Here is a 16,616-nt window from a genome sequence, read left to right as displayed (position 1 = left end):
TATTGTGTGTGTTTTCTAGAAATGAAATATTTCAATTTAAAATTTATTATATTTTTAATATAAAATAATCTTATGTTACATTGTATTATATAATTAAATATTTTTAAGATCCCCATGCAGTAAAGCTGGATCAATTGTATAATGTACAAAAATATTGTGTATAATTTTATATTAATATTTATAATAATAAAATATGTTGAATCACAAGACAATGATCCTGATCAACCTGCTGATGATGAAGAAGATGAAGATAACTTTGATGTTTTAGATCTAGAACAAATCATTCAGCAACGACTTAGTCGTTTTGATGACCCTCAATACCAACCACAATATCAACAATTACAAGAATCTCAATATCTACCCCAACCACAGACTCAACCCCAACATTTCCCAGGATATCAACCTGAATCACAAGAATATCAACCAGAACCTCAATATCAACCCGAACACCAATATTATCCAGGATATCAGCAAGAACAGCAAGAACCTCAACAATATCAAACTGATACTTATGGGTATTATCAACCTCCAGCACCTACTCAACAAGTACCACAACAACTGGATCAGTACTATGATCAATATGAATCAACACCTCAGGTACCTCAACAACAATATTACGAACCACCTCAACCTACTCAGCAACCAAGTTATCAGCATTATGAACCTAGTCATCCTACTCAACCACAATCAACTTATCAGTATTATCAACCTACTACGGCTCCACCGCCTCAGCCACAAGTACCACAACCACAGTATCAGTATTATTTACCACCACCAACTCAACCACCTCAAACTCAACCACAAACTACAGATGATGATGAAAATTTTTATGTGACAGAACATGATCAAGTACATCAAGTGCCTTCTACAGGTGATCCTGAGTTTATATATGGACCAAGTCAACCGCCAACACAATATCCCATTCCACCTCAACAAACTATTGGTGAAAGTACTGAACAACCAATTAAACCGCGAAAAAGAGCAACAAAGAGAAAAGATCCTCGAACGCCAGAAAAACAAGGTGATGAACAACCGATTAAGCTAAAAAAGCCTAGACCAGTTAAAAAAACAATTGATATCAAATTCTATAAAAGAAATTATCTGGGAATGCTTGTACCAATGTCTGGTGAAGATTATGTCGTAAAACATAATGATCGAGATAAAGCAAAATATGATTTTATTTCAAATCTTGAGCAGATAGAATCTGATGGTGAGATTATTTTTGAACATTTATACGGAACACCGTATTTTTCATCATTAACTCACAGTAAAAGAACTAACATTCATATACTGACAAATGGTGAAGGATTTATATTAATTAAAAAAATTAGAGGGGAATGGAGAAGAACTGATGCTCCGATTCCAGACTATGTAAAACTATTCAAACAGGATCTTGAAGGCAATGATGTTTTATTGACCAAATATCATTATACTATTACTTTTACCTCAAATGGATCCTTTAGATACGAAATGTTGCCAGGTGTAGAATGCCATAAAATAGTTGTTGACGGTCTAGTGGCATGGGAGAAAACTGAAGAGGATGAAGGTTTCCCTCTAGTTTTTTATGTTACACCAAAAATGAGTGTTATGGTTAACTTTGAAGGATATTTCAAAGTGTTTGAAAGGAGAGGTAGCAAATATACTCGCTTGTTCACTAAGTCTAGTGCCGGAAGATCTAAATATCACTAAATTAATTCTAACACATACAATATGTTATTGTATAAAGTATTTTTAATTTATTGAAACATGTTAAGTATTTTTAAGTTTTCAGGATATATTAAACATTTAAATGAATGTTTTATTAATTTATTAAAATTTATTATATTTTTAATATAAAATAATATAATATCATGTATTATTTACTTTGAATATTTATAAGATCCCCCATGGATTAAATTTTATAAAGCTCTAATAACATGAGATGTGTGACATACAAATGTATATTAATATTTATAATAATAAAATATGTTGAATCACAAGACAACAATCCTGATCAACCAGCTGATGAAGAAGATGAAGATGATAATTTTGAAGTTTTAGATCTAGAACAAATCATTCAGGAAAGAATTAGTCGATTTGATGATCCTCGATATCAACCACAATATCAACAATTAGAAGAATCTCAATATCCACCCCAACCACAAGCTCAACCCCAGTACTATGATCTTGATCAAGGAGAAACACAAGGATATCAAACTCAACCCCAGTATTATGATGTTTATCAACCTCAACAATATGGACCGTACCAGACACCTCAATTTCAGACTCATCCCCTAGAACAACAACCATATGTACCCGTAACTCATCCTCAAACAATAACTCAAGAACAGGAACAAACTCAACAACAAGTATCTCAATATTACTATTATGGAAGTGAAACCCAAGATCCTTATGGATATCAACAGCCATATGGAACACAGTCTCTTTATGATACTGGTCAACAACCAATAACTGATACTCAAACACAAGAACAATATTACGGACCACCACCTACTCAACCCAGTCAACCACAGTATCAGCATTATGAACCTAGTCATCCCACTCAACAACAAAGTTATCAGTATTACGGGCCTCCTACGCCTATTCAGTCTCAACCTCAACAAGTACCACAACAGCAATATTATCAGCATTACGTACCTACACTTACTCAAACATCCACTCAACCAAGTTATCAGTATTACGATCCTTATGAACCTCCTCAAACATACCAACCACAAGAACAATATTACGGACCACCTCAACCTCAACCACAACCAAGTTATCAGCATTACGTACCTAGTCAACCTCAAGTAACCCAACAACCACAGACTCAGCCACAACCACAAACACCCAGTCAACCACCAATAACTCAGCCCCCTCAACCACAACCTCAAACAATAGAAGACGATGACAATTTTTATGTCACAGAACATGCATATGCACAACAACCACAACCACAAAAGAAACAAAGAAAAAGAAAGAAACCAACAAAAAGAAAACAAATTCAACCTCCAAGTGGAGATCAATCGGATGAGATAAGTCTGTCAGAAGATGATGAACAAAGGCCTGTTAAGCGGAAAAAATGTAAAATAGTTAAGAAAACTAAACACATAAAATTTTATAAAATTGATATTCAAGGTAATCCGTTAGAAATGAATGAGGGTGACTATAATGTTACATTTAATGATAAAGATAAAAAAAAATATTTATTTATTTCAAATCTTGAACGGATAGAATGTGATGGTGAGATTATTTTTGAACATTCAAGTGGAAATCCATACAGTTCATCATTAACTCACAGTAAAAGAACAAACATTATTATCATTACCATTAGTGAAGGATTTATATTAATTAAGAAAAGTAGTGGGGAATGGGAAAGGACTGATTATAAAATTCCAGATTACGTAAAACTATTCACACAAGATGATGGAGGCAATGATGTTTTATTGACTAGTAATGATTATGATATTGATTTTACCTCAAAAGCATCTTTTAGATACGCAATGAGACCAGGTGTAAAATGTACTAAAATAATAGTTAATGGTCTAGTGGCATGGAAGAAAACTAATAAAAATGATGATGGTTCTCCTTTAGTGATTTATGTCACACCAAAATTGCGTGTTATAATTGACTTTGAGGGATATTATAAACTGTTGGAAATTCGTGGTAATAGATATAAACTGTCACACACTAAAAAAATTTCAAAAGGATCTAAACATTCCTAAATTATTTCAACACATACAATCTTATTATGTATAGCAGTTTCGATTTATATTTTAATCTATTAACAATTTTAAACAATTCAGGGCATATTAAAATTTTAAATGATTGACTTTTTAATGTATTTTAAAATCTGCTTATATATCAATCTATAATAATCTATATTATATTACATTATATACTTTGAATATTTTCAAGATCCCCCATGGATCAAAGCTATATTAATAGTATAATGAACAAGCATATTGTTTATAATTTCGTATTAATATTTATAATAATCCAATGTGTTGAATCTCAAGACAACAATCCTGATCAACCTGCTGATGATGAAGAAGATGAAGATAACTTTGATGTTTTAGATCTAGAACAAATCATTCAGCAACGACTTAGTCGTTTTGATGACCCTCAATACCAACCACAATATCAACAATTACAAGAATCTCAATATCCAACCCAACCAGAGACTCAACCCCAACATTATGATTATTACCAACCTGAATTACAAGGATATCATTCAGAATTATCATATTATCAACCCCAACATCAGTATTACCCAGGATATCAACCTGAATCACAAGGATATCAACCTGAATATCAGTACTATCAACCTCAACCATATGGTCAATACCAACCATACGAAATCCAGATTCAAACTCAAGAACCAATACCATATTATGTACCACCACAGCAACCAGGTCAATATTATATACCTCCAGTAACTCAACCTACTCAACAACCAAGTTATCAAAATTACTACCCTGGGTATCCTCCACATCAACCATCCTATCAACATCAGCATTACGAACCTCCAGTAACTCAACCTGCTCAACAACAACAGTATTATCAACCTAGTCAACCTACTCAGACTCAGCCTCAACTACCACAGCCACAGTATGAGTATTATGAACCTAGTCATCCTAGTCATACTACTCAACCTCAGCATCAATATTATGAACCTCCACAAACATACCAACCACAACAGTATTATCAACATACCACGGCTCCACAAACATCTCAACAACAACCAATATATCAGTATTATGAACCACCATCTACTCAACCACAGACTCAGCCACAACCACAACCACAAACACAAACAGAAGTAACTCAGCCTCCTCAAACTCAAACACAAACTGTGGAAGATGATGATAATTTTTATGTCACAGAACATGACCAAGTACAACAACCACAACCACAAAAGAAACCAACAAAAAGAAAGAAACCAATAACAACTCAACAAATTCAACCTCCAAGTGGAGATGAAGATGAGGAAGATGATGATGAACAACCAATTAAGCTAAAAAAGCCTAGGTATATTAAAATAACTAAACATATCAAATTCTATAAAAGAAATTATCTGGGAATGCTTGTACCAATGTCTGGTGAAGATTATGTCGTAAAACATAATGATCGAGATAAAGCAAAATATGATTTTATTTCAAATCTTGAGCAGATAGAATCTGATGGTGAGATTATTTTTGAACATTTATACGGAACACCGTATTTTTCATCATTAACTCACAGTAAAAGAACTAACATTCATATACTGACAAATGGTGAAGGATTTATATTAATTAAAAAAATTAGAGGGGAATGGAGAAGAACTGATGCTCCGATTCCAGACTATGTAAAACTATTCAAACAGGATCTTGAAGGCAATGATGTTTTATTGACCAAATATCATTATACTATTACTTTTACCTCAAATGGATCCTTTAGATATTCATTCCTCCCAGGTGTAGAATGCCATAAAATAGTTGTTGACGGTCTAGTGGCATGGGAGAAAACTGAAGAGGATGAAGGTTTCCCTCTAGTTTTTTATATTACACCAAAAATGAGTGTTATGGTTAACTTTGAAAATTATTTCAAAGTGTTTGAAAGGAGAGGTAGCAAATATACTCGCTTGTTCACTAAGTCTAGTGCCGGAAGATCTAAATATCACTAAATTAATTCTAACACATACAATATGTTATTGTATAAAGTATTTTTAATTTATTGAAACATGTTAAGTATTTTTAAGTTTTCAGGATATATTAAACATTTAAATGAATGTTTTATTAATTTATTAAAATTTATTATATTTTTAATATAAAATAATATAATATCATGTATTATTTACTTTGAATATTTATAAGATCCCCCATGGATTAAATTTTATAAAGCTCTAATAACATGAGATGTGTGACATACAAATGTATATTAATATTTATAATAATAAAATATGTTGAATCACAAGACAACAATCCTGATCAACCAGCTGATGAAGAAGATGAAGATGATAATTTTGAAGTTTTAGATCTAGAACAAATCATTCAGGAAAGAATTAGTCGATTTGATGATCCTCGATATCAACCACAATATCAACAATTAGAAGAATCTCAATATCCACCCCAACCACAAGCTCAACCCCAGTACTATGATCTTGATCAAGGAGAAACACAAGGATATCAAACTCAACCCCAGTATTATGATGTTTATCAACCTCAACAATATGGACCGTACCAGACACCTCAATTTCAGACTCATCCCCTAGAACAACAACCATATGTACCCGTAACTCATCCTCAAACAATAACTCAAGAACAGGAACAAACTCAACAACAAGTATCTCAATATTACTATTATGGAAGTGAAACCCAAGATCCTTATGGATATCAACAGCCATATGGAACACAGTCTCTTTATGATACTGGTCAACAACCAATAACTGATACTCAAACACAAGAACAATATTACGGACCACCACCTACTCAACCCAGTCAACCACAGTATCAGCATTATGAACCTAGTCATCCCACTCAACAACAAAGTTATCAGTATTACGGGCCTCCTACGCCTATTCAGTCTCAACCTCAACAAGTACCACAACAGCAATATTATCAGCATTACGTACCTACACTTACTCAAACATCCACTCAACCAAGTTATCAGTATTACGATCCTTATGAACCTCCTCAAACATACCAACCACAAGAACAATATTACGGACCACCTCAACCTCAACCACAACCAAGTTATCAGCATTACGTACCTAGTCAACCTCAAGTAACCCAACAACCACAGACTCAGCCACAACCACAAACACCCAGTCAACCACCAATAACTCAGCCCCCTCAACCACAACCTCAAACAATAGAAGACGATGACAATTTTTATGTCACAGAACATGCATATGCACAACAACCACAACCACAAAAGAAACAAAGAAAAAGAAAGAAACCAACAAAAAGAAAACAAATTCAACCTCCAAGTGGAGATCAATCGGATGAGATAAGTCTGTCAGAAGATGATGAACAACCGATTAAACGAAAAAAAACGTTACTTAAAAGATATGATATCAAATTTTATAAAAGAGATAATTTGGGAATGCTTGTAGAAATGAATGAGGGTGACTATAATGTTACATTTAATGATAAAGATAAAAAAAAATATTTATTTATTTCAAATCTTGAACGGATAGAATGTGATGGTGAGATTATTTTTGAACATTCAAGTGGAACTCCATATTTTCCATTGGTAAATCACAGTAAAAAAACTAACATTCATATACTGACCAACAGCGGTGGATTTATATTAATTAAAAAAATTAAAGGGCAATGGATAAGAACTGATGCTCCGATTCCAGATTACGTATATCTATACACACAAGATTCTGAAGGCAGTGAAGTTTTATTGACCAAATATCATTATACTATTACTTTTACCTCACTTGGATCTTTTAGATACGAACTGTTGCCAGGTATAAAATGCCATAAAATAATAGTTAATGGTCTAGTGGCATGGGAGAAAACTGAAGAGGATGAAGGTTTTCCTCTAGTGTTTTATATTACACCAAAAATGAGTGTTATGGTTAACTTTGAAAAATATTTCAAACTGTTTGAAAGGAAAGCTCGTAAATATAGACACTTCTGCACTAAGTCTAGTGGCGTAAAACCTAAATATCTCTAAATTAATTCTAACACATACAATATGTTATTGTATAAAGTATTTTTAATTTATTGAAACATGTTAAGTATTTTTAAGTTTTCATGATATGTTAAAGATTTAAATGAATGTTTTATTAATTTATTAAAATTTATTATATTTTTAATATAAAATAATATAATATCATGTATTATATACTTTGAATATTTATAAGATCCCCCATGGATCAAGTATAAATAAATTATATAATGAATAAATCTCTAATATACACACACGGAATAATACTAATAATAATCAAATGTGTTTATTGTGCTGACAAACCTGAACAACCTCCCGTTAGTAGTGAAAGTGACAGTGATGGAGAAGAAGACAACTTTGAGGTTACAGAAACTTCTGAACCTTCCAAGACTTCTGAAGCTGTTAAACATAGTAAAAAACCTGGTAAAATGATTTTTATGAAAAAAAATGAAGAGGGTATTATTGTCCCCATGGATGAAGGAGACTATAAACAAATATTTGAGGATCCATATAAAAAAGTATACATATTTCAAAAAAATCTCGAAATGATACTCTGTGATTATAAAGTTATCTTTAATCATAGACTTGGAAAACCTTACGCGTCAACATTGACTTATTATAGAATTAATAACGTGTTTACAATTCAACATGAAAATGGATTTATGCTTATTTGCCACGAAGAAGGGAAGTGGAAAGTATACTTACGGAGTCGTTCGGGTTATCTTAATCTTTACACACAAGATTCTGAAGGTCGTTATCTTGAACTGGGTGAAAACAATTATTATATTAGTTTTGGTCCAAGAGGATTCTTAAGATATGAATTTAAGAGTGATGTAAATTGTAGTAAAGTTATGTTTAAGGATAAACTAGTTTGGAGAAGAAATTCTAATGAACCTTGCCCATCTAAAATTAACATAACTTTAAGAAAAGATATTATAGTTCATTTTGGTGATTATTATATTATATTTGTAAAAAAGAAAGGATACAAAAAATCTTACAAAAAAGCAATAATAAAATCTCATAGACATAAATAATTAATATATAAAATTCTATAACATATTACACACATTCACACACAGCACAGTGTATATTAACACTAAATATTATATAGATGTTTTATTTATATTTTAAAATTTTCACTGAAGACTCAAAGTGAAATGATACTAACTAAACAGCATTAGATTGTTGACATTAACGAAAATGCCTAGTTCAAATTTATATTTTTGAGAAATGTTAAATGCACCAAAATTAAACTTCATGATCAGAATATTTGGAAGAATTATCAAGGTTTCATTATCGGTGTCGGTTACTATCGGAATATCATACTTTATTGCAAAAAAAGTACAATTTTATTTAAAAAATCCAGTGAAAATTTTAAAGTAATCTTGACTAGGTAAAGATAAACTAAAAATAAACAATCGATATGCCACATACACAGAATGTGTGTATAAGTCTTACATACCTATTGATACCTGTAAATACTGGATATAGTACAAAAGTAGGAAATTCCAAACTAAGCCACTGGTTAATCTCATACTATTCTGACTAAATAATTGTTTAAGCAGAGATTAAGTAACGGTAATCAAAAATAAACAAAGAAAATTGTTATAAATAAGAAGATATCAGATACATTGTCCATATATACTATCAGTATAGTTACGTAAGATAATATAAGAACTGAAATTCTCAGAAGATATGTGCATTAGTATTATTAGTGTTGTTAATAGTACAGACCTTAATTTATTAATAATAGTATTTATATTAGTGATTATAGTATTATTATAAGTAAGTTTGTGGAACTATTTTAATTGGTTTGTGTTGGTATTTATGTTTGAATTTGGATGGTTCCCCATTCGACTAATATATCTAAACGAAAAATGCGAATTTTTTTGCATTAGTAACATGAATGAAAAAATGTATAATATACATAGAGTTATTTTTTTATGTTACACTCTTCCATCTATGGAAGGGTGTAGAATCTCATCCTTCTTCGTCAAGTAAGAGTGTATCACCTCTTAGTTCCCAAATCCCTACAGATAAATCCTCTAAATCTGAATCTCAAAATGGATCTATATTTGACTCATTGGAATCACAATCAATCACAACTTCTCTCACATCCCAGCCCGAAACCACTCTTGATACCAAACTACCTGTAACATCTCCTGTAATTCCTGCTCCCAAATCAATAACTCTTGATATCGATACTACTGAGAGCACTAGTGAGTTTGACTTTGCCGAGATTGGTAATATCAATACATTCACCCCTAAAGATGGGCATGTGTTTAACAAGGTAACTCAGGGTACCAATGTTATTTGGGAGTCAGATGGTAAATCTGGAACCATCGTTAGAACTAAGTTATTTAGTAATAATGAAAAATATTTACTCATAATACTTATTAATAGTTTGTTCTCATTGTTTCATCAGTCTGATGAAAACCAACCCTGGACAAATGCCACTGGTGACAGGTACGATGTGACCAAATTCAAGTTCCTTGGTGAGGATGAGAATGATATCAAGTCAAACAATTACACAGTATCAATCCTCGAATTATTTTATAGTTTTAAGTTCAAAACTGGATCCATGTGCACTATGATCAAGTATGATAACGACGTTGTTTGGAAGTCTACCGACACTAAGAAATTTTCAAACATTACTACGTTTTATTTTGGTCTTGTTTCAAACCGTTTCTTTGTCAAAAATTCCTATGGTGAACTCAAGAGAATAGATTTTAAACCAGTAATAAAAGAACTCGCCATACCTATCACCAAACAAACACCAACCCCCAAGTCTGACCCCAATCTAAATATAACGCCATTTAACAATGTCACGGTTGATATTGAGAACACTAACGGTACCAGTGAGTTCGAGTATTCGAAGGATGGTAACTGTTGCATATATAGTACTAAGACTGGATACTCCTTTGGCAAGGTTGCCCAGGGAGAAACCGTTATTTGGGAATCTAAGGATAATGTACTTGGAACCTTGATTAGGACTTGGAATGACGATTTTTTGGCAATACTCCTGAGTAATAATCTTTTTAAACTGTTCCAGCACTTATCTGGCAACTGGTCTGACATCACTGCAGAGAGGCGTGACGTAACTAAGCTAAAGTTCTATGGCGATGGTGATAATGAGATAACATCTGTTGACTATTCAGTTAGCTTTGTGAAAGACTATTTATATGAATTCTCATTCAATGATGGAGTTAAGTGTAGCAAGATCAAGTACAAAGAAAAAGTTGTCTGGAGAAACATGAAAGGTAAAATGTATGAAGACATCAAAATGTTCCAACTTGGTCTTCTTTCCAACAATTTCTTTATTAAAAATCAATTTGAATACAGGAAACTTACCAATCCATCTATCGAGATCACGCCCGTCACTCTTGATATCGATCGGACTTATTGTACCAGCCAATATGAATTCTCCAAGAACGATAACTGTAGAACATATACCTCGAAATATGGTTACAGCATTAATAAGATTGTGAAGAAAAACATCAATATCTGGGATGCTGATCCGGATGATAATGCCCTTAAGGTGGTGTTAATTGGTTCTGGCAAGGATGAGAAACATTTGTCAATTCTGTTGGAGAGCGGTGATTTTGTTCTCCTTCATAAGACTCGTAGGGATCTGTTCTGGAAAGATATAACTGACAAAAAGAGTGACTTCTCCGATATTAAGATGTACTCGCTGGATGATGAAAACAATTATAATGAACTGAGACCCCTTCACAACTCCATAATTTTGTATAACACATTTTATGGCTATGAGTTTAAAAAAGGTGTCAAGTGTGCCAAAATCACCAACAAAGATAAGCTACTGTGGACCCACACTGATGATCCTGACTTTGGGTATCCGAGTGCCATATACCTCGATCTTCTTAAAAACAAGTTCAATGTCATAAATTTTAAAGACCAGACTAAGGAACTTAAAGGTGAGGGACCTGCCGTCACTCTTTTTATCAACATAGACATTTACCACCATGACCTAGATCATTACGAGAATGTTTCTTTAACATTGGATCTCTAGAAACATTTAACAATACTGATATGCACCTATAACACTGTCGAATATAAATAACATTTTATTAAACTAGTCAACTTTTCAACTGTAGAATACACTCGACACACACTAATTCATTTTAATTTTTAATTTTTGCCCATATATTCCTGGTAGTTAATGGTATTAAATAGTTTATTGAGCTGAGTGTTATTGGAGTATTGGTTCTAGAGCATAGCTATTTAGAGTATATGTATTTTGTCATAACTGAATTAGAATTGGTATTGGTATAGTATTAATGGCATTTATGCTAGGGATATTATTGGTAATTATGTTGGGGATATTATCGGTATTATTAGTACAAGTAAACTGGCAGTGGTATTGATATTTCAATTTGGATGATTCCCCATTCAGGTACTGTTTGACAAAAATGCGATTTTTAACGCAACTGTAAGATGAATGAAAAGATGTATAATAACCATAAAATTATTGTTTTATATTATATTGTTCAATAAATGGAATGACCTGGAAGCTAAACCAACTTCCGATACCAGTTCTACCACTGTCGTTACTCTCGACATCAATAAAACTAGTAGTACCAATGATTTTGAGTACTCCAAGAGTGATAACTATAGAACATATACTCCTAAGCCCGGAAAGTCGTTCAGTAAGATTGTGAAGAAAAAAAAGGATATCTGGACCTCTCAAAATAATCACGCCGTCAAGGTGGTACTAATAGGCTCCGGCAAAACTCCAAAACATCTCGTAATACTTCTAACTACTAGGAACTTTGTACTATTATATAAAACTGGCAAGAATAAACCCTGGGAAGACATCACTTCAAAGAGGCATGACGTAAGTAAACTCAAGTTCTTTGGTGACAATAACACTGAACTAAAATCATCTGACTACGAGATAACTATTGTCAATAAATTCCTTAATTACACATTTAATGATGGAGTTAAATGTCTCACTGTCAACCTGGGTGATAACGTTGTCTGGAGCCATAGTGACCATTCCAATTTTAAAGAAATCAAGGCGTTTTCACTGGATCTTTACTTGAACAACTTCTTCGTGAAGAACAAGTCTGATCAACTGAAGCAGATTAAGCCCAAACTAAAACCTGTTGACCTTGACATTGATAAGAAAGAGTCCACGGAACAGTCTGACTATAAGGATGAGAATGGAGTTAACACATGGACCCCAAAGTTTGGCTATGGATTCAACAAAATATCTGCCGGAGAAACGGCTATTTGGAACTCTAACGATGTCTACTCTACAATGGTCACGATTAAATCTGAGGGTACCAATAAATATTTGATAATTTTACTGAATAATGATTCATTCTCCATTTTTAAACAGTCAGATGGTAAATCCTGGGAAAACATCTCCAAACATGGTACTTTTTTCACTTCAATCAGGTTTTATGGTGACAATAACAGAGAACTAAGACCATCTGACTACAAGATCGACATCGTTAATACCTCTGTTAGTTTCACATTTAACAGTGGAGTCAACTGTACTAAGATTATGTTTGGTGATGATGAGTGGTCACAGAAAGATCACACCCAGTCTAACTTGATAAAGTCACTCTCACTTGATTTTGTTTCTAACAGTTTAACTATTGCGCTTCAGTCTGGTACTATGAATCTAAAATTTGATCCTACAACTTCTGGAGGCCAAACTACTACTACTGGAACAGGTCAAACTGGTACTAGTCCCGCAACTGGTCAGGATGGAACCGGAACTGGAACCGGAGCTTCTACTACTCCTGCAGGTCAAACTACTACTGGAGGTTCACAACCAGCAACCGGAACTAATCAAACTACTACAACTCCTGCTTCTGAAGGTCAAACTACTACTACTCCAAAATCTGGATCAAGTCCCACTGCTACTGGAACTACTACTACTCCAAAATCTGGATCAAGTCCCACTGCTATTGGAACTACAACTTAGACTGAACCTGTTACTAATCTTAACTTCTGAGCCTTTATATTATATACCTGAAAATCCTGTAACATATCCTGTAAATATAATATATGTGATCCTGGTTATCAACCTCAATTTATACAAGAATTTAATTAACAGAATTTATTCGTCAAATCTGCTTTCTAAGACTACAACTCTTTTAACATTGATAATTACTAACTGTAAAATATCTTTAAATAAACTGCAATCACAACCACTTTAAATGTAGTACACACATTACACACACAAATTCACTTTAATTTTTAATTTTTGTTTCAATCTTTATATGTATTATTCATGATTTTAGTATTTCTGAGCATTTCTGAACCTCTTTTCCTTCATATTATTTTGTTCACTTTCCACTTTCATTTCATCAACTAACACAATATCATATTTAACCACTCATTTACACTTTCTAATCTCTTTAAACTTTATTACAACTTATCTTTTGTCAGTTATTCACTTTAGATCTGAGTTTCACTCCTAGTGGATTAGTTACCAATACTACTATGTTACATATACTACCATGTATATACACTCTGTATAATATAGCCGGTATGGATAACATACTTAGTGATAACAACATTCCAGTGCATAATGCCTATTTAAGGATTTGTTTATACATCAGAAACCTTAGCACATTTAGTAACTGCGACTTGGGATATCAGTTTCAGGGACTGTGTCGACCGGGTCCGACTAACTTTTGAGCCTCGACTGGCCATTTGGGTATATAAATTTTTGGTCAATTTTAGACACATTAACATTAATTTGGATTCCATTCCCCATTTGAAAACTAAGTTACACACATCATTTAATTTCTTTCACACACATTTCTAATATGTTTATATATTAACTTTAAACTATATAATAATGTTTTTACTTAAATTTAAGACTAATATTTCACAATTTAACACATTCAAATCGTCACACACATGAATAAAACATCAAAACATTCTAAAATCATATAAAACAGAATTAACATGTTTTCAGGATACTACTTAGGTCTAGTACTGATGTTGACTAATGTTATTCCTTTGTCCACCAGTTACTTCATCCAATATTAGTACTAATGAGTATTTGATTGAAGAATAACTCAACTCAATTTGATATTTCAAGTTCCAATCATAAGTCAGTTGTTGATTCAGAGGTTCCAGTAAGTAGTTAAGACCCCTAACTGACAGACTCCCAAAAGGACTAATCCAGAACACATACAATAAGGACAGAAACCTAAACCCAACCGAATAAAGAAAACTAGAGAAGACGTAACCACCTAACCTAACTGACCTAATCTAGTCCTAACCGACCTAATGGACCTAACTGACCTAATGGACCTAACTAACCTATTGACCTAATGGTCCTAACCTACCTAATGGTCCTAACCACCTACCCACTAACTGTCCTAAGACCTAATGTCCTAATACCTAATCCTTTGACCCTCATATTTGGGTTTATTATAATTTTATTCAAGTACTTTATTTTATTACCTCATAATTCTCTCTGTCATTATTTTATCGTTCTTAACAATTATCTTGAGTTAACTGTTTCAAGATAATGTTTTAGACTTTAGTTTTTAGACAGTATCTAGAGTAAGTTTTTAGATTAGTCATTTATATAGTTTTATAGATGAGTATTAACTAGATAATGTTATTAATGTTAGAATTTAGTAAGTTTAACATTGTTATGAGTCTATTAACAGTTAGTTATTAGTCTTGAGTTTACTGTTTTAGATTAAGATAAGTATTTTACCATGTTTTTAGAATTAACACCAGGGTTGAGGGTTTAAAAGTATTCTGTTAGATCATTATTTAGTGGTTTTCAAGTTAGATTAAGTATTTTACAGTACTTTAAGTATTTGATTTTGTGTTTTAGAAAGTTACTGTTTCCGATGTTAGATTTGATTGTTATTTTACTATGTTTGACTGTTTTAACCTGTTTTTAGACCCTAGAGTTGAGTAGTTTTTAGTAGTAAGTTGAGTCTTTTCAGTTGTTTTTGGAAACTAGAGTTGAGTAGTTTTAGAGTATTTTGAGTGTTTTTTAGAAAGTTACTATTCAATAAGTTAGTATTTTAGATCTTAGTTTTGATTGTTTTAGAGTGTTATAGATTAGAGTTTTACTTTGTTTGAGTTGAGTGTTTTACGTTGTTTTTAGTACTTTTGTTTTGGAGTAGATTTATGTGTTTTAGATTTGTTATTGTTACATTTTGATCATAGGTTTGAGTGTTTTAAATTTGAGTGTTATAATTGTTACATTTTTGATCATAAAGTTGAGGGTTTGAAGTGTGTTTTTTAGAAAGTTACTATTTAATAAGTTAGTATTTCAGATGTTAGTTTTCAGTTTTTGAGTGTTTTTATAATGTTTTAAGCTTATTTAGACCCTAGAGTTGATGGTTTAGATTATTGTTTAACTAGGTTGGAGTATTTTTCAGTAGTAAGTTTTTGTAAATCAGTATTTTGCCTTTTCGATTTGAGTGTTTTAGATTAAGTTGTTTTCTGTGTTTTTACAGTATTTTCAGTTGTTTTAGACCCTAGACTTCGGTGGTTTTTAGAGTATTTCTACTTAAGTGTTTAGACCCCACAGTAGATTAGTCTTTTTGACCATCAAGTTAAGGGTTTAGTATTATCCCCACAAGTATTTTAGATTCTTTAGGACATTAGGTTTTAGGGTTTAGGGTTTAGGGTTTTAGGGTTTAGGGTTTTAGGGTTTAGGGTTTAGGGTTTTAGGGTTTAGGGTTTAGGGTTTTAGGGTTTTAGGGTTTTAGGGTTTTAGGGTTTTAGGGTTTTAGGGTTTTAGGGTTTAGGGTTTAGGGTTTTAGGGTTTTAGGGTTTTAGGGTTTTAGGGTTTTAGGGTTTAGGGTTTAGGGTTTAGGGTTTAGGGTTTTAGGGTTTTAGGGTTTTAGGGTTTTAGGGTTTTAGGGTTTTAGGGTTTTAGGGTTTTAGGTTTTAGGGTTTAGGGTTTTAGGGTTTTAGGGTTTTAGGGTTTAGGGTTTAGGGTTTTAGGGTTTAGGTTT

At 32.6% G+C, this 16,616-nt stretch overlaps 8 protein-coding genes across 8 annotated transcripts; 7 read left to right on the top strand and 1 right to left on the bottom strand.

Annotated features, from left to right (window-relative positions):
* Positions 1 to 141: 141 nt before the first annotated feature.
* On the top strand, positions 142 to 1,689 carry TpMuguga_02g00007 (SVSP family protein; the record flags this gene model as incomplete). The annotated part of the gene is made up of 1 exon (XM_759483.1): positions 142 to 1,689. The coding sequence occupies one exon, from the start codon at positions 142 to 144 to the stop codon at positions 1,687 to 1,689; it is 1,548 nt and encodes a 515-aa protein (XP_764576.1).
* Positions 1,690 to 1,916: 227 nt separating this feature from the next.
* Positions 1,917 to 3,704, top strand: TpMuguga_02g00006 (SVSP family protein; the record flags this gene model as incomplete). The annotated part of the gene is made up of 1 exon (XM_759482.1): positions 1,917 to 3,704. The coding sequence occupies one exon, from the start codon at positions 1,917 to 1,919 to the stop codon at positions 3,702 to 3,704; it is 1,788 nt and encodes a 595-aa protein (XP_764575.1).
* Positions 3,705 to 3,931: 227 nt separating this feature from the next.
* On the top strand, positions 3,932 to 5,644 carry TpMuguga_02g00005 (SVSP family protein; the record flags this gene model as incomplete). Its single annotated transcript, XM_759481.1, has 1 exon — positions 3,932 to 5,644. One exon carries the CDS (start codon positions 3,932 to 3,934, stop codon positions 5,642 to 5,644), a length of 1,713 nt encoding a protein of 570 aa, XP_764574.1.
* Positions 5,645 to 5,871: 227 nt separating this feature from the next.
* On the top strand, positions 5,872 to 7,647 carry TpMuguga_02g00004 (SVSP family protein; the record flags this gene model as incomplete). Its single annotated transcript, XM_061305291.1, has 1 exon — positions 5,872 to 7,647. The coding sequence occupies one exon, from the start codon at positions 5,872 to 5,874 to the stop codon at positions 7,645 to 7,647; it is 1,776 nt and encodes a 591-aa protein (XP_061162082.1).
* TpMuguga_02g02590 (uncharacterized protein) lies at positions 7,047 to 8,074 on the bottom strand. Its single transcript, XM_061305592.1, has 2 exons — positions 7,945 to 8,074; positions 7,047 to 7,633 (listed from the first exon to the last, which is right to left on the bottom strand). The coding sequence occupies exons 1-2, from the start codon at positions 8,049 to 8,051 to the stop codon at positions 7,513 to 7,515; spliced, it is 228 nt and encodes a 75-aa protein (XP_061162083.1). The 5' UTR covers positions 8,052 to 8,074; the 3' UTR covers positions 7,047 to 7,512.
* On the top strand, positions 7,875 to 8,744 carry TpMuguga_02g00003 (uncharacterized protein). The gene has a single exon (XM_061305290.1). It carries the CDS (start codon positions 8,070 to 8,072, stop codon positions 8,673 to 8,675), a length of 606 nt encoding a protein of 201 aa, XP_061162081.1. The 5' UTR covers positions 7,875 to 8,069; the 3' UTR covers positions 8,676 to 8,744.
* An 803-nt stretch (positions 8,745 to 9,547) lies between these two features.
* TpMuguga_02g00002 (uncharacterized protein) lies at positions 9,548 to 11,671 on the top strand (the record flags this gene model as incomplete). The annotated part of the gene is made up of 1 exon (XM_759478.1): positions 9,548 to 11,671. One exon carries the CDS (start codon positions 9,548 to 9,550, stop codon positions 11,669 to 11,671), a length of 2,124 nt encoding a protein of 707 aa, XP_764571.1.
* A 429-nt stretch (positions 11,672 to 12,100) lies between these two features.
* TpMuguga_02g00001 (uncharacterized protein) lies at positions 12,101 to 13,597 on the top strand (the record flags this gene model as incomplete). Its single annotated transcript, XM_759477.1, has 1 exon — positions 12,101 to 13,597. The coding sequence occupies one exon, from the start codon at positions 12,101 to 12,103 to the stop codon at positions 13,595 to 13,597; it is 1,497 nt and encodes a 498-aa protein (XP_764570.1).
* Between the last annotated feature and the right edge of the window lie 3,019 nt (positions 13,598 to 16,616).

Source organism: Theileria parva, chromosome 2 (genome assembly GCF_000165365.1).
Source record: "Theileria parva strain Muguga chromosome 2, complete sequence, whole genome shotgun sequence".
NCBI lineage: Eukaryota > Apicomplexa > Aconoidasida > Piroplasmida > Theileriidae > Theileria > Theileria parva.
Note: the sequence above shows the minus strand (reverse complement) of the source record. Positions and strands in the feature narration are given on the sequence as shown.